This window comes from Typha latifolia, chromosome 5, assembly GCF_019914945.1.
Source record: "Typha latifolia isolate L0001 chromosome 5, TyphaL0001v2, whole genome shotgun sequence".
Taxonomy (NCBI): domain Eukaryota; kingdom Viridiplantae; phylum Streptophyta; class Magnoliopsida; order Poales; family Typhaceae; genus Typha; species Typha latifolia.
In genome coordinates this window covers 2,083,710-2,105,758 of record NC_133090.1, presented here as the reverse complement: position 1 = coordinate 2,105,758, position 22,049 = coordinate 2,083,710, and the positions used below count along the sequence as shown (strand labels likewise).

The 22,049-nt window shown below is 37.3% G+C and overlaps 3 protein-coding genes across 6 annotated transcripts; 2 read left to right on the top strand and 1 right to left on the bottom strand.

Moving 5' to 3' along the window:
* The first annotated feature begins 18 nt into the window (after positions 1-18).
* LOC140789378 (uncharacterized zinc finger CCHC domain-containing protein At4g19190) lies at positions 19-3,654 on the top strand. Its single transcript, XM_073139049.1, has 7 exons — positions 19-309; positions 400-462; positions 728-879; positions 1,012-1,119; positions 1,815-2,016; positions 2,518-2,632; positions 2,711-3,654. The coding sequence occupies exons 1-7, from the start codon at positions 94-96 to the stop codon at positions 3,430-3,432; spliced, it is 1,578 nt and encodes a 525-aa protein (XP_072995150.1). The 5' UTR covers positions 19-93; the 3' UTR covers positions 3,433-3,654.
* A 966-nt stretch (positions 3,655-4,620) lies between these two features.
* Positions 4,621-9,323, top strand: LOC140788615 (F-box protein SKIP31). Of its 2 annotated transcripts, XM_073137948.1 has the most exons (9): positions 4,621-4,815; positions 4,911-5,042; positions 5,137-5,210; positions 5,318-5,393; positions 7,005-7,115; positions 7,297-7,471; positions 7,569-7,693; positions 8,414-8,474; positions 8,811-9,323. In XM_073137948.1, the coding sequence occupies exons 1-9, from the start codon at positions 4,720-4,722 to the stop codon at positions 8,879-8,881; spliced, it is 921 nt and encodes a 306-aa protein (XP_072994049.1). In that variant the 5' UTR covers positions 4,621-4,719; the 3' UTR covers positions 8,882-9,323. The 2 variants fall into 2 exon arrangements, with proteins under 2 accessions (XP_072994049.1, XP_072994050.1); XM_073137949.1 differs by lacking the exon at positions 8,414-8,474 and having other exon boundaries at positions 4,649-4,815.
* Positions 9,324-9,785: 462 nt separating this feature from the next.
* Positions 9,786-15,479, bottom strand: LOC140788614 (protein FAR1-RELATED SEQUENCE 5-like). 3 transcript variants are annotated; one of them, XM_073137944.1, is made up of 6 exons: positions 15,278-15,479; positions 12,861-15,027; positions 12,640-12,762; positions 10,757-11,236; positions 10,605-10,647; positions 9,786-10,066 (listed from the first exon to the last, which is right to left on the bottom strand). In XM_073137944.1, exons 2-3 carry the CDS (start codon positions 15,008-15,010, stop codon positions 12,720-12,722), a joined length of 2,193 nt encoding a protein of 730 aa, XP_072994045.1. In that variant the 5' UTR covers positions 15,011-15,027; positions 15,278-15,479; the 3' UTR covers positions 9,786-10,066; positions 10,605-10,647; positions 10,757-11,236; positions 12,640-12,719. The 3 variants fall into 3 exon arrangements, with proteins under 3 accessions (XP_072994045.1, XP_072994047.1, XP_072994046.1); XM_073137946.1 differs by having other exon boundaries at positions 12,861-14,988; XM_073137945.1 differs by having other exon boundaries at positions 12,861-15,024; positions 15,278-15,411.
* Positions 15,480-22,049: the final 6,570 nt, after the last annotated feature.

The following is a 22,049-nucleotide window of genomic DNA, read 5'->3' as shown; positions in this document are numbered from 1 at the left end:
GGATCAAAATGGAATTTTATCTCAAACCTGGTTGGATCCTAAATACGACTCGTAACCCAAATCTCGAGAATCGGAGAAAGGGTGAAGAAGAGGATGGAGGAGGAGGTGACGGGCGGTGAGGCGAAGCTGGGAAAGAAGAGCGTTTCCGGCGAGGTGGACTACAAGACGACGTCGGGGACGGCGTGGAGCCACTCGTACCTGAACCAGAAGCCATGGCACCCTCTCTCCTACCCCAACCAGCGCCGCAAATGGATCGCCGAGCAAACCCACGCCAATCGCGAGCGCCGCCAAGAGGAGGTTGCCCGCGAGGTAAATTTCCCCCTTTTTTTCTTCGCCTTCTCAATTCTAAAAGGACTGGGGGTTTCTGATTGATGCTTTGATCTCGTCTTCCGATGGCAGTTCGCTCAGGAACAGGAGTTCTTTCGCCAGACCGCTCTCTTCTCCAAGAAAGAGAAGGAGAAGGTAATTTTACACCATCACTCTTTATCTATTCGAAATTGCGAATGTTAGACAGCTTTATCATTGCTCGACCATGCGTATCAGATTAAACACGTCCATTGGGTGTCAAATTTTTAAGTATTTTGCAAGTTTCTCTCCAGAAAAACAAGAAAGATATATTTCACGCAATGTTACAGTATTAAACCACTATATTCATCGCATAGGAAGATAGGAATGCTCCTCTAGAGAAACTTTATGCAGTTATGTTGTTTTCAATGTTGTAATTCAGGTGGAGTTGATGAAAGCTGTGAGTTTTATGTATGTGCGGCCACCTGGTTACAATGCAGAGAGTGCCAAAGCGGCGGAAGTCGAAGATGAGAAGAGGAGGTCGGATGAAAGTAATGCAACCCAAGATCCTGCATCAACAAGTGCTTCTACAATGTACTTTTACTCTCATCTCCGTTTATGACCTTTTGGAAAAGTTCAACTATTTTGAGGTTACTTTTCTGATATCATCTTGCAAGTGCTTCAGCCTTTAGAGATGTCTTCTGAAAATAATTGTTGATTCTGCAGACCTGAAAAGAGCCGTTCGGATGTTGGTAAGAAGGCTAGATCAAAAGATGTTTTTGGTCGGACATTGCCAACAGAACAAGAATTTGAGGTTCTGAAAAATGCTCCGAGGTATATTACTAGCTTCCACTTTAAATGGGTTTGTAATTTACAGTTTTATTGTAATCCTATTGTAGTAGTATTGCACTGAAAATGTAGTGCATACAGCAACCAATTACATGGGTTTCTCCAAGAAATTTAAGATATATACTTAATTTGCACATTTATTCACACTGTTTTGTGAGATATATACTTAATTTGCACATTCCGGCTTATATAATGATTTGCTAGTGCTTTGACATATAGCATTCACTAATGAAAAGTTCCATACCATTACTATATCACTCTCATACTCTCAGTAATGTTGTCAAATTGGCTATACATTGAGACAAGATTGAGTACTGTTCTTTTGTCCACAATTTTTTGGTTTGTAAATGAACGAGGTGCAAATGTTAATTGCATATGTACTTTCCAGTTTTATGCTTAAGCTGGTGAGAAGGTTAATAGTTTGTTCAGTTGTCACGAAAAGAGTAGGTAAACCATGAATGAATAAAAATGGAAATAACCATAATCATTACTCTTTTCTCCTTGTTAGTTGAACTTTTCCTGTCTGCTAATATTTCAAACTTGAAGGTCATAAGCATACTTAGTTAGAATCAGAAACAGTTGGTCTGCTACCTTCGGTCAAAATTATTGCCTCTATGTGTAACAGCAACTATTCTTTATGGTTTTAAATGGAGAACTTGTTTTCTTGGTTGTACTTTCAGGCTAGAGACAGGTGTACCTGTGAGGAGTAAACCTTTTGGAGTTGAAATTCGCAATGTAAGATGTGTAAGGTGTGGAACCTATGGCCACCAAAGTGGTGACCGTGAATGCCCCTTAAAGGATGCCATCATGCCTAATGATGAGAGTCGGTTGAAAAGGGATGATCCTCTTACTGCTATAATGGCACAGGCAGATTCAACGGAGGTTAATATTTCATATTTTTCATATTTTTCTTGCTATAAAGGATGCTAAGTGACCGTTTGGAGTAAAAAATAATTCTTCAATTTGTTCTCTTAGATAATATCTTTGATTTCCTTATTAGTTAAGAATTATTACTGACATATGGTTGGGATAAATTTTACTGTTTTTCCATCCAAACACGTTGAATTGCTTCTGTTTTGTTTTTGGAAAATTAAGGATTTCTGGATCAAATGTATGTATTATTTTTTTGTTGATTAATTTATGTTTGATCAACCTTGACTTTTTGATGTATGCATACGCACCCACCCAGCGACTAGACATTGGGCACTAATTACCTTACATGATTTCAAGCTACTTTTAAACCTTGTTTATAAAACAGGCAGTGCATCAGAACAATACATGTTTGTACTATATTAAACTTTCTTTTTCAACTATACTTTTACCATCTTGCATTTACCTGCTTTTTTTGTGGTTTGTGTTTTCATATTATGAGCTATTTTGCAGCCCTTGAAGTGGGAGCTAAAGCAAAAACCTGGCATTAGCCCTCCTCGTGGTGGATTCACACCAGATGACCCTAATCAGCAGATTGTAGCAGATGATATCTTTGATGAATACGGAGGTATAACTTGTTCTACATATCCTTTGTGCTCACATCTGAATGAATACTCACCTTTCTGCATGCCTCCACGTGTTATAGGATTTCTGAGTGGTGGTGATATCCCTGTTCTCCTTTCCAATTTCTCCGAAGGAAAACCTAAGAAGCATTCCAAGCGTAAAAGCCGGCATAAGCACCAATCACCAGAAGGTCATATAGAATCTGTGGGACGGCATAGCAGTCATCAGTCTATGTCATCCTCTGACCTTGAAGCCAAGGGGAACAGGAGGTCGAAAGGCAAGCATAGGAGGCATCAAGCATCAGAATCTTCTTCATTTTCTGATGCTGAAGCTAATGGAAAAGGCAGGAGAAGGTCTAAAAGCATGCATAAGAAGCAACACATGTCAGAGTCTCCCTCATTTTCTGATTCTGAAGTTGATGAACGGAGCAGGAGCTATTCAAAGAGAAAGCATAAGCAAGGCAGGAGCCATCCAAAGAGAAATCAGAAGGATAAAGAACACGATTCAAGTGCTTCTGATAGTTTTGACTCAGACCACCACCGCCACCAAAGTCGGCATCGCAGCCAGCCAAAGAGAAAGCAGAAGGATAAGGAACACAATTCAAATGCTTCTGATGGTTTTGACTCAGACTACCATCACTACCACCACCGAAGACAACACCTAGGCCAACCAAGGAGAAAGCAGATGGATAAGGAACACGATTCAACTGCTTCTGATGGTTTTGACTCGGGCCACCGCCACCGAAGAGAGCACCGAAGCATGCATCAGCACAGGCACCGCCATAAGCACCATCTACTGGATTGACAGTACAATTAAATTAGATGCATGTACCTTCACACAAAGTAGAAGGTTCAGATATCCTGTCTTCAGAAAGACAGTGAAATAGCTCTTATGTTTTAAATTCATCCTGGTGGAGTTTATACAAAGAGTAATGATTACCAGAGGCACGGTTTGATCTATTACTTTGTCTGTAATGATCCCATTTATGTTATGTAGTAGCTAATTAAGCTTTTGAGAGTTGGATAATGTCTAGTTTTAGGATGACATTTTGCCTTTACCTCAAAACTTATCACCAAGAATGTGGCTAGATACCATAAGTATACTATACAGCTTAGTTTTAGGTGAAGTTTCTGCTGGCTTGTTAGGTGCCGTTTAAGCTAATTTTTCCAAGAATGCTTCATGGTTTTGGTAGGCAATTTTATTCCAGATTTTTGTCACACGAAGTCCTTTATATAAGCTTATTTTTAGACCAAGAACTTCCATTCATATTGTTGGATTGTTTAGGCTAACTCTTTCGTACTGTGAAAATTATTCTCACAAACTGATAGAAATTAATAGAAAATGAAAGGAAAGGAAAATAAAATTAATGAAAAAAAAATATGGTCCGCTCTAGTAACTGGAAAAATATCCCACTTCACTAGGGATGTGGAATATTTTTCCAAATCCTTTGATACCAAATCTACTCTAAATCCTGACTAATTTTTACATGGATCATACTTTTGGATCGGATTTTGATCGGGAGTGAATATCTATTGGAGTTCCAACGAATATATAGTTTTTTTTTTTCAATCCATAGACAATGTATACGTACTCCAATACTTATAATATGTAAATATAAGCTTTAGATTACTCTAATTTTTATACAGTATGAATAATTTTAAGTCTCTTGAATAATAATATTTGTACTACAACTACATCTGTTCAATAGGTCAACTTTATATTATTTTGGGTAAAATGGTTAAAATATTATGCTCTAATTTTCAACTATTAAATTATTATAATTAAGTGCTAAATTTGTGACTTATTACTTTTATATATTTGTTTTTATTTTATAATATACTGGTTATTTTTGAGGAATCTAATTCGACTTCAGTATAATTACTAAATTAATTATAAAATTAAATAGATATAGATCTAATCTTTGTGCGTATACATTAATGACGCCCTTTCCGAGAGGTAATTTCCCTGCAATATTCTGACGCATTTGATAGTGCCGTTCTAAACGCACCGGAAATAGCACCCATTTTGGGGCCCCACCATCACCCAATGTAATATTTCTCGTCTCATCATCCCCCCCTTCCCTTCGTAACTATGGCGGATCACGTCGGTGACGAAGGCGAGGACGACGAAGTGCTTGCCCACTTCCTCGAGTCCCAGATCCTCTCCGGGCCCCCCGAACCTGACCAGGTTTGCTCCTCTCATCGCCTTGGGAATCTTAGGGTTAGGGTTTGCTCCCGCTCCGCTCCGCTCCCAATCTTACGGTTAAGGTTAGGGTTTTGTAGGAGGCGGCGAAGAGGCAACGGTTGGACGGGGAGGGATCGCATCAGAGAAGTAGAGCGCAGATCGACACCAGCCTCTTCGGCAAGATTCCCCCCGAGCTCTTCCACCACATCCTCAAATTCCTCTCTTCCGAGGTTCTTCTTGCTCGCGGAGTTGTTTCTCTGTATTTGGAATCTGAATTTTGAACTTTTATCGATGATTTTTTATGTTTGTGGTTTATAATGGCAGGACCTTATCTCCTGCTCGCTTGTATGCCGGTTCATGAACCTCGCGGCCTCCGACGAGAGCCTATGGCGACGCTTGTGAGAAAAGAATATTAATGCTATTTTTTTTTTGTTATAATGTGAATTATATTGTCGAGTAATTCCCTTTTGTGTTGCAATTTGTGGGTTTCATGTATGGGTATCAGATATTGCATGAGGTGGGGTCTGACCTCTTCCACTGGGAAGCTACGGGCATGCGCTTGGAAGAAGCTATATATCCAGGTAGGGAGTTTCTCTTGTTGCATGTGCAAGTATATGTATTCTTATGCCTTTTAGATTATGATTTGTTCAATTAACTGCGCAAAGGAAAGAGAAGGTGAAAGCAACAACAAAAAAAAAAAAAGGGAAGGCATGATTTTGCAACTTCCATTTCATTGTTTTACTAAGATTATTATTTGTTACTTTAACCTGTTTCTATTTTTTAATTCTTCTTCTTTTGTGAGAGGATCCTGTTGTGGCCTCAAAATATGAGAGTAAATGTATATACGAAGTTGTGTATAGGATTCTTGTTGGTAGGAACTGGGAAGGCACAATATATGAAAATTGTAATCCTCCTGGAAGTGCATTAACTGACAAATATTCTGCAAGATTTTGAAAAACAATAATTGGTTTTTTTTTTCTCTTCTGATCTGTGGGGAACATGTACTTGACAAACCCAGTCTTTGGAATTGCATAAGGAGCTTACTGGTGAATGTAAGCGAAAAGATCAAAAATCAAAATGTTTCTAATGGACGAATATGTTATATCTTATTCAAATTAATATTATATACATCACCTTTGTCATCTTTCTCATTCCTTCCTTCTGAAAATGTCATCAGCAGTCGTATTTTATCTTCATCATTTGATAGCATGCTGAGTTGCTTCTTGCTTGCCCATATTCTTTTTTCTTTTTATCGCTAGATGTAATACTCTTGTATTGGTTTCCTTACTTTCTTGGTTCTAGAAGTACTTTTTAAAAAGAGGCATCTCTTCCTGGTTTGTTTCATAGTTTTGTGTTTCTGATGTTTCTTTTTAAGTTCCTAAGATTGTATATTTATTGTTTGGGTATTTGGTAACCTCTCGTTTAACATTAATAATGAAAGAAAAAGTTCTCACACCACTAGAAAGATGGTAGTCTCTCTCCCATTTGAACTATCTCCAAATGCAGACATCATTGGCATTTTATTACTTAGCCGGTGAGTACAGAGTTCCTTACCCTTTTAGTACCTCACAACCATAATGAACTAGATTTGTGGTGGTATCTTCTATTTTTTTCATTTCAAAGCTTGGACACTTGCAAGAAATCCACACTGTTTCCAACAAATGTTAGCAAGACAAGTTATCTAATTAAAATAGAAATAGATTGAGTATCCATATTTTGCAGATATCTCATCTTACATATTCTTTTTCTTTTGTGTTCTCAAAATAGCTTATGTAATCTCGTTGTAGAAACAATATTTCCTGAACCTGGATACAACTGTTTGGATAAATGTTAGCTTTGTTATTATTTTTTCCTCACATATTATTCATTCATCAGACAAGCTTTCTCAATATTGTGAGGATCATTTGTGCTTTAATGATTGTTATTTTCATTAACCTGTCCTTTTATTTAAAATTGTGGCTTGTAATGTATGTATGAGTACCATGCTTTATCTTTTGAATGGGAAGCATGAACTCAAGTAGCATATTGTCTATTTTCCTTCTGCACTATTTTTTTCTGCAGTTTTCTTGCAGTAATATCAAATATGTTCGAAGATTGTCTATCACTTTTTCTTGGAACTTTAATATACTCATTATGAGATATTCAGATGGATCATTGTAACATAGTGCCTTATCCCAGTTTCCCTTTTCCAGCGCGATCAAGAGGACATGGTAGAATTTGTGAGGAACACTCCATCTGAGTTTAGGGAGTACTACATACAGATGCAAGCAGCAAAAAGAAGCCAAGCACCACTTCCAACACAAGTATATTTAACTTTTTACTTTTTCAGATATCTTGCAGTTTTGATGCTTTTCAGTTACAACAATTCATGGTCTAATTTCTTCGCAGCTGATTGAGCTGATAGTAGATTATCGTCTCCTGTTATGGAGATCTACATTTTGAAACCCTATTTGGAGAAGCTAACAGTCTTCTGACATTTTGAAGGTCAATGATGATGGAGTTATTCTTGATAGAACGGTAGCTGATCAAGTATCTATATGGAAAAGCAGCAGAGGTCTTACTGATGAGGCAATTATAGGCCATGTTTGCTCCGGAAATTCATGCTCCTACTGTCAGATTGGAGATGTTTTTATCTGTGAGAAGACTGGTCGTGTTCATGGTATAATTATCAGCTTCCTGTTAGCCACTTCAAGCTAGTAAAAAGGAAAAAAAATTAGTGCACCTAATTATACAGCTAACCCATCTACTGTCCACAGTGTGTGATGATACTTGCCGTGAAGTTATCTTGGACCAATCTAGTGGACTTCTGGTTTGCACTATATCTGGCCACTGTTTTGACAGTTGGCTCTCCCCCGAAGAGGAATCAGATAATTCTGATGCTGTAAGTTCAAAGAGAAATATCATTGACTTTTGGTGTTTGACTTTCTTGCTGCTTTTCAATAGTTAATTCCTTGACTATAAGACGAGACAAGAACATAAGAAAGTGAAATCATGCTGAAATTTAGAACCTTCATTCTCATGAAGCTGCATAATTGTAAAGCATGCGACTTGTATGTTGGAAAATCCCATTAATCAATCTGATTCTACAGACCAACGACAATGGACTTTGACTCAGAATTTTGTTATAGTAGTTTGGAAAGAGCCAACTTAGTAGTCTATTGAAATGTTGCGGCCGTCAGTGAGGCTTGGTGAGTTATTATTGACCTAAGCTATTTTTGGCCAGGCATTGCCACTATTGTTGTTTGTATTTAACCTCTATAAAAGATGCTATAAACTAGCCACCTTGTGTTTAGTGACACTGACGGTTCCCTTTTGAGGAAAGCCTATTTTTATATGCATCACGATCACTGAATTTAATTGTTGTAGAAAATAAATCACAAATTACGCAAACTTCCATGCTTTAGAGAATGATGTCTGAGTTTCATCGTTTGCTTGATACAACGGAACCGAACAAAAGAAAGAAATTCACCAGCATGCAGGTCTATCATATCTCATCACAAAATTGAACCCTGTTTGTTGGTAACTTTACCTGCTCTTTTCTTTTGATTATAGAGATTTTGTCATCTAGCTATATTTTTCTATGTTCCCTTGTACATTTCAGGATCAACAACAAGGTGGTGTAACAGATGAAGCAGAGCCCTTTATGGGATCTGGACGATTTGGTATTGGCTAAGTTCCCATTTATTCTGTTTGTATCTTATCTATTTCAACATCTAAATATCAAATCTGTCTAGAGGTCACTTACCTAGATGTAGATTTGGCATTGTGCAAATAGTCTCTCCAGACTCCAGCAAGAATTGCATACATCTTGCCTCCTGGTTCTCAAAAAGAAAATTAAAGGAAAACTGTAAAGCATGAAAAGTTAACCTCTCCCGTTAGGACAGGACATATGAAATTGTGAAAGGAAGTGTTGTGTGGAATGCAAAGTGCAGATTCAATTGATGATGTCTAGCTATGTCACTTCTAACTGTTAATGGTTTTTATATTGTTTTAAACAGCACGTGCCTACTTGTTGGGTTACAATTGTGCGGACGAGAAGGAACTAAAAGCAGCTCTACGGTTCTGCTGATCTATCAATGGGACTTTGGTGCTTCACCTGATAATGCAGCAGTTCATCTTTTCGGTAAAGTTGGAAAATCAGGTAGCTGCATTGAATCATCATGTTTTTATCAAGGTAAAGCCTTGAAATTCCTTGTTAAGACAAGTCTCCCTGGTCCAATTACGAGTCAGCTCAGATCTTTGCCCTATGATTTTGTAGAATCTCAATTGTAATCAGGATATTGATGAAACAAGTGAGGATGAAAATTAGTTTTTATGTTAAGCAAGGGCAATTGTCATACAATGACTGGATAACTGCAGCATAATGTATTATTCGTGAAAGATGTACATTCGGCCCTGAATCGGGATATCAATCCTTCTTGGGTTGCTGTGTAATTTATATGAACAACCATTTGTATCTAACATTTCTTGTTCCTTAGATGCAATATAGTGCCAAGATGAACTTGTAGCAATTCAGATAAGCTATTTGAACATCTTTCTTCTTGCCAAAATTTTTCTTTTCCGCCAAAGAGGTATGATCGACAATGAGAATATGATATAGGTAATATTATTCATTACAGAGATTATATGCCTCATCATAATTCATCTGACTTTTAGTAAGCAGTGTTGATGACTTTGCATCAAAGTATCTAATGTCCAAATTAAGTTGTCCTAGATCCTTTACAGTTAAGAAATCTGAATCACCTATTGAATTCAAATTATTAAAGCACGTTAATTCGTGTATCAGAATAATTAAATAGTACATATTGTTCATCAAAGCAGGCATGTTCATGAACATGAAAAGGTGCAGTTAAAGCAAGTCCATCATAATGCCTCTCCTTGGATTTGATGCCTATTTTGGTGCTGCATGATAGTTGTAGTTATTTTGAAATATTTGAAAGTTAATCAGTAGTGACTTTTCTCAGGTGATCATGTTGGACAAACAAAACATATACATATTTAATTGGTCAAGCATTTTCCAGCTTTCCTGACCAACAAAATTGGATCAGATAAAGTACAGCTTGAGAAAAAGAAGAAAAAAGGTACAACTTGGAACTTAAGAAGGCTGAAACCTAATCGTCGAGAAACATAGTACAAAGAAGACTATGAACTTGAAATAGATGGCCAGGTCGTCTTGGATGTTGGAAGCATTGTTCTCTCCATATATCTTAATACATCATTCATCTGATCCCCATGTTATGCATCTGATCAACAACTGCAACCAGCAAAATACAAGAGTGTCAATGTAGTAGTTTCTGAAACGCGATACAAAAATGTAAGAGAAAATGAAGATGGATGTTAAATCATCCCAGCGTCAGGTTATTCGTAGTAAAAGTTCCAGGCAACGAATGGATAACTTTCAAAAATGTATCTATACAAGACTTCATTCCTTAATCTGCAGTTCACATTGTAAGAAGTTCAGAACCAATGATTGCTTTATTAAGACTAGAATACCTACATTATTATCAGATTTTGCAATATATCTCCCACTAGAAAATAAACTAAGAAATAAATTAGCAGATATGAGCATCAACTTAAGTAGATACTTCTGTTCATGATTTCATGACAAATTATTTCACTGAGAGATCTGAAAGAACATCCGAGAATCTTTTGTACAAATGTACAACTAAGTAACTAATAGAATGTAAAGGATAAGAGGTAAGAGGGCGACATGAATAGAAAGCTCAAGGAAAATAAGTAGCTTGCTAGCATAGAGCATCCTCATATCATGATTTATGAACAAAGTACAGCACCTTTCATCTTCCTCTGGATTTTTCTTTTCTGCTAACCATGCTCCTGCCATAGAAATGGAAATAAGAGGAAATACAAAACTGAAGAAAAATCAGGTCTAAATCAGAGAAATCGCCAAACAATAACATAATAAACAGATTTTGTGCTCTTCTACCTCACTCCAACATGTAATTCCTATTCCACACCTGAGAAGATTTGGCCACTTCAATATCGCATGCCTTCCCTCCTTATGAGAACAAAACAGTACCTGACACTTTAGAGTCCTCATGTATAAAAGGCACGCACTCATGGGAGCCTATCTTTCTATATAGTAAAAGCTTGCTGATCAAATTACACAATAACAAAAAAGTATATCTTTGTACAAGGCAAACATAGTAAATACTCCACCAAGTCACCGAAAGTGGCAGTAGGAAAAGGTGATAACACCATCACATTTTGGCAGTAACCAATGTGTGCCCATCAAATAGAGAAATACTCCTCAAAAACAGACCAGAAGTATCATAGAGAAAATCATTTCTCACAAAATTTTGCCTAATAATATAAGTGGCAAGAATGTCCACTGACTGCTAGAGCATGCCAGTCAAGTCAACTGATAAAGGTTTGGCCATCATATTCTGTTTCTCCCAAATGAAACCTGCCAGACAGTTAAAAATGCAAATACACTATAATAAGATTTACTTAACGTAAAATCAAGGAAATGAATCTTGATCATGAAAAGTAATATTAACTTCTTGAACTGATACATAAATAATAAATTTAACTGATTGTTTCTCAAACGTCAGCCAGCTCAGAAAAATGATCAATTGTTGGATGCTGCCAACTGCCAACAGGATCTGTTTATCTATCCATCAGTCAGCTTGTAATGATTGGAATCTGGCTTCCCATATGTTCCTCTAGAAACAAAGTCCATGTACTTGAAGATGCTTAAAGTTGGAGTCCACTTCATGGTAAAAATCATTAAGATAATGATGCCTTTTAATCTTTCAGCTTCCTTCTTACAGGTTAAATAATCAGCAATTTGTCTACGTTCTGAACATCAATGAAATTATTACTAACTTATTTGATTGAGCAACATGCTTGCTACATGATTTATTAGTTATCATCAAGAAATATGGCCCATAGAGGAGAAAAAGAAAAGAAAAGAAATCCTTTCTCATTTCAACTGTAGGAATATACAGTACACACTTGGTCTATAATATTTACTCATACTTGCACATATCATATCCTACTCTTCAAGATGTTGCTTCATGTACCCTTCAAATTCATACCTTGTATTGATTTCCACGCTTCAGAATGAGAATTAATAAAGATACTCAATGGCTAGAATATCTAGTTAAATAGATTATTAAGATTAGTGAAGTTCTTATAGGGGTCTGTTTTATATCTTACTCATTCATGGCCACAAAAAGGATATACTCATATAAGACCACCAATTGTCTCGTAAACAATAGCCATGGAAGATGTAAGGGGACCTATTTTAGACAATGTTTTAAAAAGCGGCCACGGGTGGCAGACGGTCACCCCACCGCCTAGCGCCTAAGTAGAAAGCGGACGACAAGACGGGTGGCAAGGCGGTCTAGCATTTTTAATATAAATAAATAAATAAGTATAGTATATATACTTAAATAGCAGGTAATTAGTAATTCCCCCAATTAATAATGCATGACAGTGAAAAAAAATTCCTTCTATGTAATCTTAATTCAATAATTCATAAAACAATTAGCAATTAACTCCTCTAAATTGGTTAGTTTTATTAAACCCGGTCCGCTATAAAACCCGACCTGCTCACTAATAACCGCATCTCGACTTGGCGGGTCGAAGCGCTAGCCCGCCAAGTCGGGCCAGGCGGCCCACCTAGCACTATTTAGCGCCTAGGCAGCCCGCCAAGGCGCTTGGCCGCCTTTTGCCGACGCCTTTCAACATGGCGGGGCGGTCGGTGCACCGCCCCGCCATGGCGGCCACCTTTTCCGCTTTTCAAAATAGTGGTTTTAGATGCAAATTTTATTAAAGTGTACATACAGAAGGAGTCTTCCGTACCTTGAACAAATCCTAGAATGGCAATGCACCTTCAGCTGTGTGTACCAAAGAGTATTTCCAATAACAAGAAAATGAATCTCTCAGTTAAGTGAATTGCCATTGAGAACAGAATCACTTAAATCTCTGGAAAAGTTTTAACATGCAGGGAAAAGGAAACAAAAAGTTAGTGATATATCCATGTAGCATGAGTTATCAGAGAAAAGTACAATGGTGCTCCTTACAATGAATCATCTTTGACACTTCTTTTATTTCTAGCAACATCATCTTGTTGAGCTACTCTTGCTGGCGTCTTCTTTGGTTGCAACTTTGGCAAAGGCATTTTATATTGCATCTTTTGTAGCCTTGCAAATCTCTGCATATTTTGCTGTCCCTTCCTCTGCATGCTTTTGCCAGCAACAACCTCAGTTAATGCTTTCTGAAGTGCAACCTTTGCAACCTTGTATATGTCTGAAGATGTTGCACCCTCCATCCCATATTTCACAGCATCAAGACAAAGATCATTGTACCAACCAACTAGACATTCTGGGAAACTAAGCCCTGACTCAATCACTTTCTCATCTAGAACAATACTGCTCGTGGCGTTCCTAGTCCAGCGTTTCATGATGTACTTCTCTGGGATAGTCCTTACCCCAACTATCAAAAATACTGTCAAAACATGCCTACACAAAATACCAAAATACTCAAACTTGCAACATGTACAGCTTGCATTTCTGTCAGATGCAGTGAAACTGACAATACAGCTCTGACAGTTGGCTGCTATATTGCCCTCATCCTTCACAACACTATACTTGCTGGTCAGCCCATCCTCGATTTTATCAACAAAATAACCTAGAGACTCAACAAACTCCTTCTGAAATATGTCAAATACAGCTTTTGTGTAAATACCAGCTGCTTGTTTTTCAATAGGAGAGGGAGTTCTCAGAATAGGCTTTGTATATGCTGTAACAAAATCTGCCTGGGCTTCCTTTTCATACTGATAAGCCATGGCCTGATCAAACCGAGCAATAAAGACAAGTAGCGATGTTTTCATATTGAAATTTTTCTTGAAAAATTTGTTTAAATTTTCAGATCTCAGAGAAGAACATAATTCGGGAAAGAATGTGTTCTTTTGGTACGCTGGAGCCCACTGTTCTCGGATTTTATAAAGTGATTGCAGCCATGGATTATCCCACAGGTTATATTTACCAACAAGGTACTCCCAACGAGTATCAAAGTCTTCAATTGTTTCAGAACCATTAACGCATTCCTTCAGATCACTTTTCAATGTAACGTGTTTCAGATAAACATCAGCAAGTTTCTGCTTGCACCTACTTAATATATGCCACTTGCAAAACCGGTGGCGTGTATTACGAAATACTCTCATGATAGCTCCTTCCATAGCTTTATCTCTGTCAGTAACTAATAAGTCGGGATGGTGCCCACCCACGGCTGTGAGCCATGTTTCAAACAGCCAAATATATGAACCCTTAGTTTCATCCATTAGCAAGCAACATCCAAAAGGCACACTCTGCAAATGATGGTTCACTCCTCTAAACATCGCAAATGGCATCATGTACTTGGTTTTCTTATATGTCGTATCAAACGTGACAGCATCACCAAAATGTTGGTAAGCCATCCTAGCCTTAGCATCAGCCCAAAAGACATTTGTCATACAATTGTTATTGTCAACTTGAATTGCATAAAAGAATGCAGGGTTCTCAGCTTGCATTTTCTTAAGATATTCTAACAAGCCCTGGGCTTCTCCGCCTTCCCCAAATGGGTTTACCCTGATCCCCCTATTGAAGTTCTTCAAATTGTCAAAACCACCACTTGACTCACAAAGTAGCAATCCAGTATTTTCCGAAGTAATAGCCCTATCATTGCATTGATGGACTTTACTAGGCAAGGCAACCATATGGGTGTGTTCAGTGACAAGCTTTGTGACAACCCATTTCCCATGATCCTTACGAATTACCTCTATCATCGCCATACAGCCTTCCCTCGTGGTCCCTCGCTTCCTCTTCTTCTTACCATCATCATAAATGACCCTCTTAGAATGAAACCCCTCCCTCGTGCACACAAACCGCCGCATGATCACCGTGTCATCCTTCCTGGAGCGGCGAGACTTGTTCATACGAACACCAAAGCCCACATGGTTGGCATAGGCTATGTAGTACTCCTTTGCGGCCTCGTCAGAATCAAACTCCATGCCAATGGATGGTTCTGCCATGTCAGAACCATCCAAGTAAAGAAGCTGAGATGGGATTGTTGCGTTTAGCTCAACCCCAAGAGCACCGAGAGCTAATGCCATGTCTGGGTCTGTGGTGCTGTCGTTGAGATCCATGTTACCATCTCTTGCCGACCCATCATCTTCACATAAAGATCCCTCCATGAGAACACAAACAACTTCTGTGCCAATTAAGCGCAGAAATAGAGATACATCAAGCAAAGGATGGAAAAAAGCAACGCAAAATTCGAACTTTTCAAAAGATACGAGAGTAAGGAACAAAAACATTAAGAGAAAAAAGCTTGCTAACGCGAAATTCGAACTTTCCAAAGGACAAAAACACATCAAGAGAGATAGTTGACAAAAAAACAAAACATATTAAAATAAGAAATTAAAGACATATTCTCTCCGAACAAAGAGAGGGAGACTTACCCAAGGAAATCGCTATTATTGTGAGTTAGAATTCGTCGTCCTGGGAATAGAGAATCGACTATCGCGCCAGAAGCCAGAGGATTCGAATCGATCAAAGACGATTGTTTTTCGCACCTCCTCCTCGTTCAATCTAGGGTTTTCCGAATCGCCGAGAGGAGAGATCGTGAAAGTGATGAAACCCAAATGCGGCCTCGACGAGTTCGATCGGCTTTGGGCTCGGAATTCGGATAAACCAACTCAACGAATTAAACTCGTGTAAATTATTGCATAACAAAAATGACAGAAAAAATAAATATATATATATATATATATATTAAAAAATCCTTATAGTTTGCAACTCTTTGTTATAATTACTCTTTTACCAAAAATAAATAAAATTTTAGAATTACTCTAATATTTTTATTGTGAGTATTATTCTTGTAAAAATTGGTCGGAATGAATACAAATTTTCAACTCTCTTGATATTCAAATATGTTTCCATATACCAATCGTATATGCAAATAAAGATATACAAATAGATAATGGTTGAAGAATAACATTCAAATTAATATCCATATGTTATTTATTTTAAAATATTATAAATATATTAGTATAATTTTTTTTTGTATGAATATTTAATCTAGTTTGCGTATATATTTATTAATTGTATATAAATTTTAATAATTATATTACAAGATTTTATAGATTCAGAAAATAAATAAGGCAGATTTATATTAGAAGAAAAGATATATATATATATCCAAATTTTGTGTGTACATTAATGCCTACGTTTTCAATTTATGAGAATGTATCATTTGAAAGAATATCTATGACTATTATGTTTTTAAGCATAACTTGTCACAGTAAAGTGAGCTTATTAAGAATAATGACAAAATATTTCGTATATAAACTTTAGGTCTTGCAGTTGACTATGATTGTTGAAGTTAAAAAAAAAAAAGAACAAATATAAAGAAAAAATTGTTAATTTTAGTCCAGTTGGTAATGCTGAATCCTTCATTAAGCTAGCTAGCCAGGCATGCTTAATGAGAATTATATTAAATTATGATCTCTAAATCAAATAAATCATAGGAGGAGGAAACTTAGACAATTAATGCAAGCCACCCACTGTAGCTCATTTTTAATGTTATAGAAAGAATGCTAAAAGCCTTATATGAGGGACATTAATGATCATTAACCTCTCTTGTACATATTGACTTGATGGTCATCAACAACCTTTGACTGCTATGAGTTAATTATGTAAGTTACAACTCACTAATTGCACTTGGCTCTTTTAAACAACATTAATTCCAAATATTAATGAAGAAAAGTGCCCAACTTAATCATCGCCTCCTTTTTAGTACAAACTTCGCAAGCGAATACACCATGATAGGGTAAAGATTAACCAAAAAAGTATTGGAATATATGGAGATAACAAACATAAGAGCAGATCGATAATCTTGCAAAAGAGAGGTGAAGCAACATCGCAACAGGCAACAGTTGTAGCGAAAAAACACAAACAAGAAGCAAATAATAGTTAACAAAAGGATCTCTCAGTGTTTTTTTTTTCTTTTTTTCTTTTTTTTCCCCCCTCTCAAGCACTTTCAATCTCATATTTCACTACATGAGAAAGAGTAAACGGATTCATGGATCAGCAACCTGATGAGGGTCGGCTTCGACGGCACCGGCGACGTTGTTATGCCGGCTCGACGGACTCGACGGCGGAATTGGAGCTCCCTTAATGAGGATGTTGCAGCTCTCCATCTCAACGACATGATCACTGGTGTGTTCTTGAGCAGCAGTAGCAGTACCCTTCAGTATCTCTTCGGTTGATCTTGGCAATGCATCAGTATTGCAGGTGGAAATGAGGAAGGAAAGTGAGAGGAAGAAGAAGAAGAAGAACAAGTACTTAGAAGCCATGAGACAGAATAGTTGTGTATATATTCTAATAGTGGTCTGTAGTTGCTTATGTTTGCAAAACAGATGCATGTCTAATATTTGAAGCGCAGTGAGTTAATATGTGCTTAGTTAGGTCAAAAGGAGAAAGTTCCCCTTTTCCCCTTTTGGTTTAAGTAGTCATTAATTAAGAAGCAAAAGGAGAAGGAAACCTGAACCGTAGGATGATAACTTTTAATTAATAGTCAACCTGCCAAAGAAGAACCGGAAGAAGATTTGTATATATATATAGAGAGAGAGAGAGAGAGAGAGAGAGAGAGAGAGAGAGAGAGATTAATGAAGCAGAAGCAGCTTTAAAAGCTTGCAGACAGAATGGAATATTAAGATGCAGCCCATGTATAAAATGCTATTTATAGAGGGAAATTCTGCAATAAAATTGTAAAATTGTTGATAAGAAACGAGGAGTTTGACTAATTACAGTGTATTTTTTTTTATTTGGATTATAAATGGGTTAATATGATTTGGAACATTTAGCTTATGTAGGTTATTTTGAGTTAAATAAGTCAGTCAAGTTAATCAGTTTATGACTCAAATTTGATGTCCATCTAATGATATCAATGCAATCCGGTTACTCACAATTACTGAATACAGATAATATGAATAAGATAGTTGTAAAATTATACTTAATATCCATATTTATTCTTCGGATGTAGAGATATAAATTGGATACCAGATATATTTATATTTAATTTTCGAAATATATAAGAGCTTGTAATATAATTACTTAAACCTATAAACAATCAGTAAATATATGCATTCATATAAAAGTATATAAAAAATATTTTATATATAACTACGTTTATAAAATTTTAAACTAAATGATACGTGAATATTAGTTTGGATATTATTCTTCTACCTATATAGAAAAATCTCGATCCGATAGAAATCAGACACGGAATCGGGTTTGGGGCGGATTAAATCAGACCCGTTTTCGCCCGTACCAGCAGCTAACTGAGTATTCTATTCGCTAGAAGTCCGCATTTAAACTATTTCCCTCTCTCTTTCTCCTTTCTCCTCCGCCGCACCTAGACGGGCATATAGAGCGAGGAGAGCAGAGAAAAGCATTTCGAGAAGAGCGAACCCCAGGTTTCGTCTCCACGCGTCCATGGAGTATACGGGTTTGTTCACCATCTTCTCGACAAAATATGGCGTCCGCCACGAGGAAATCATCGACTTCTTCCACCAGGGAGGAGGCGTCCTCAGCCTTCGGAATGGTATAGCTCTCTCTCTCTGCTTCAATGCTTCTCCTGCTTCTTTTATTAGAATGGGAGGTTCTTGAACATTTCTGTGGGGATTCATCATGTGGGTCTTGACTGTTTCTTGCATTCGTCGTTTAATTCTTGGAATTGGCTTATCACCCTCTGCTTCAGATGAACAACCACAAGAAGCTCTGCAGGATGGAGAAGAAGAGATAACAGAGGATGTCCAGGGCCCATCGCCTCCTGCTTCTGATGAACAAGCAGGAGAAGGTCTGCGGGATGGACATGATCCACCCGGGGATCTCATTTTTAACATCGCTGCATCTTAACGCATTGGTCACCCCTTCGCCTTCTTTATATTTAAGAAGGATGGTGGTTTTTGGTTCCTTCTGCAGTCTGAATACGATGAAATGTATGAAAGAGATGATGTATCACTTCCACATCAAAGAACAGAAGTAGAAGGTTTGGCCAGTTCACTGCCGCCATTGTTGAAAGAAGAGACGACAGAGGGTATGCAGGACTCCTCCCGGTAGATGATGCCGCGATGAGAATCGTCAGGAGAAAATTCCGATGTCTCATCGCCAGTTGTTTCAGATGAACCAACACTAGGAGTTGTGGCAGCTTCACCGCCATCTTTATCGCCGGGAATAGGACCATCAGAAAAGAATTCCAACGGCTCATCACCAGTTGCTTCAGATGAACCAGCACTAGAAGTTGTGGCTTCTTCACTTCCATCTTTGTCGATAGAACAAGATCATTCAGAAGAAGAGGAAATAGATGATAGGCAGGGTTCGTTCCCGCATATGACGCTGCAAAAAAGGGCCATCAGAAGAAAACTCCAGTGGCTCATCACCAATTGCTTCAGAAGAACCAACACTAGGAGTTGTGGAAGCTTCACCGCCATCTTTGTTGAAAGAACAAGATGATTCAGGAGAGGAAACAAAAGATATGGAGGGTTCATCACCGCAGATAACGCTGACGAGAACCATCAGAAGAAAATTCCAGTGGTTCATCACCAGCTGCTTCAGACGAACCAGCACTAAGAGTTGTGGCAACTTCACCTCCATCTTCGCCGAAAGAAGAGGATGATTCAGATGAATAATAGGATATGGAAGGTTCATCACGACCCGCCCTGTTTGATAATGATGATGCCTTACCAACTCTTGCAACTGCTTCTTCACAGTCTCAGAGTGCTCGATTATGGTCTCTGAGACAGGTAAATTGTACTTCTTTGTCTCTACTTATTGTTCTTCCTACTTGTGAAGTTTATGTATAAGAAGATATTGGAATTCTTGTCGACTACCTAAGACGAGCTATTGCAAATCTGTTCTCGTTTCGAGCACAATAAATGTTCCTCAATACATTCAAGAAGAACCTCACTTCAGTTTTACCAATATTACTTAGAAAGAGATCATCATGTTACCTTTCATATTTTTATGTATCTCAATACTTTATTCCATAAATCATTAATAGTTTCCATCAAATGGAGCTAGCTGACTTTGGTGTTTCACAGTCTGATCAGCAATATCTCAGCAGACAGAAGAGGTATATTGATGTTTTAATCGGGGTAAATTATACCCAAACTCCATGATATTAAGGACATTTTTAAGTAGGGAATAAACTATTTGGAGTTCCAAGTGTCTTCAGTCTTGTCCATTGTGTTTACTTTTACTTTTCATCTGGCTTGCGAAAAAGATGCAGATGTTTCATGCATGCTATTGACTGCAATTTGTGTGGCACCAAGAGTGGCGGTCTCCGTCTATTTTTATTTTTATTTGTTTATCTCTGTTTCAATATTTTCTCTACTAATCTACTGAACTGAGAAGTATGAATATAGCAGTTGGTTGTAATCAGCGAGTTTTGTGAGTCTAATATTTCTGAGTGCTGTTTGATTGAACAATTATCAAAACTATCTTTAGTATCATATTGTTAATATGCGGTAGATTAAGTGTTAATATCTTCTACTTATGATCATGATGATGTCTGACTGAGTTGAGGACTGAGGAAAACTGACTAATAGAAATAATTTTGCTGTCAGCCCTGCACGTACCAATTGAATACATTCCAAAATATGGAACTAAAGATCATGATTTAAACTTTCGTCCAAAACCAAGACGTTTCACCGAAATATTTCATGTTTCAGTCCTATCCAATCTGAAACTGGCCCCCAAAACTAACATCCAACCAAAACAATCATAATAGCAATTTTGATACATATATTTTAAATTCAAAGTTGGATTTGTCTTGAATCCAACTTGTACCTAACACAGTATCAACCTCATTGCTTAAATGCTATTAGATTTTGCATGTTGCTATGAAAAATAAGATAAAAAAGACTATTTATCAAAAGAAGTCCAAAATCGATACTGTGAAACTAAAACCGAAACCGACTGAAATGTTTCATTTTTTAACGAAACCAAAACTTTAAACTACAATAAAGATTTTGTGAGAAAGAACTTTCACTTACCAACCATTGATTGCAAATCCGAAGGAAAAAGAAAGAAGGACAATATCAATGGGAGCACAAGTATATAAGTAAATAATCACAAGTTAATGATCTGTCTCAGATTGGAAAGATCTTTGTTAGGCAAAGAGATGCAGGTCAAAATTTAGAAAGAAAGGTAGCACTCCCCAACAATGGGATGCACTAACATAACCTAGGACTAATTGGGCGACTTTATTATTTAACAAAAATGTATATATACAGAGGTAGGAAAAAAAAAGAGAAAAGAAAAAGTAATAATATGTTGATCATATCCAAATAACCTTCATCACCATTAGATCATTGATGTACCCACAATGATGTAGGCATTCCTTGGTATCATGTGTACATGATCTATTGGTATGTGTTCTACATGATAGGACAAGAATATGTTCTCGTTTCAGAGTTAAGGCAGTGTCCATAACATTCAGAAATTGGTAGGTAAGAAGTCTCAACTCATTTGTTCCACACTTCTTGGACAGACTCTGCAATTAGATATCCTTATCTAGTCCTGTTTAAGATCATAATTCAAACATAACATTTTAAAGATCCATTGACTTGGAAAGCAATAGTACAGCGAGAAAAAAGTACTTTTTACATAGGAAACAAACTACATGAGAGAGGGTTGCAAACCACTCATTCCTTCTCAAGCACACATAGAATAACTTTATACAAGAACCCTACTACTCGACCTTTGAATATCTCAAAGCCATCCTCAACTCGAAGGAAACAATAAGCAAGCGATACAATAATGGAAATCATAGATTGAGGAATTAGTACTTATTAATAGGAAAATCATCAGGTCCTCATGCCTGGAGGTACTTTGTGGCCATTACTGGGGCTATGTCCGTTTGACGTTGGTGGAAAACCTTCCTTTACGTACACACCATGGAGCACCAAAGCATTTTCTCGGGTGCAAGGATGATTCAGGTCAGTGATAGAGCACTTGGAGGCAATAGATGCCTGCCTTTCTAACTTTCTTGCTTGAGCCAAGCATAAGAGTTGCATGAGCAGAATAGCTATGAATATAGATGCACTTGGAGAAAATTTCTTGGAAGAAAATGCCATGACAAGTAACTTGAAAATGAGGTTGACAAGGGAAATGACAATATAGGAAGAGATGCTTAGGAAGTCACAGGTAGGAAAAGCTCCAAGTCCT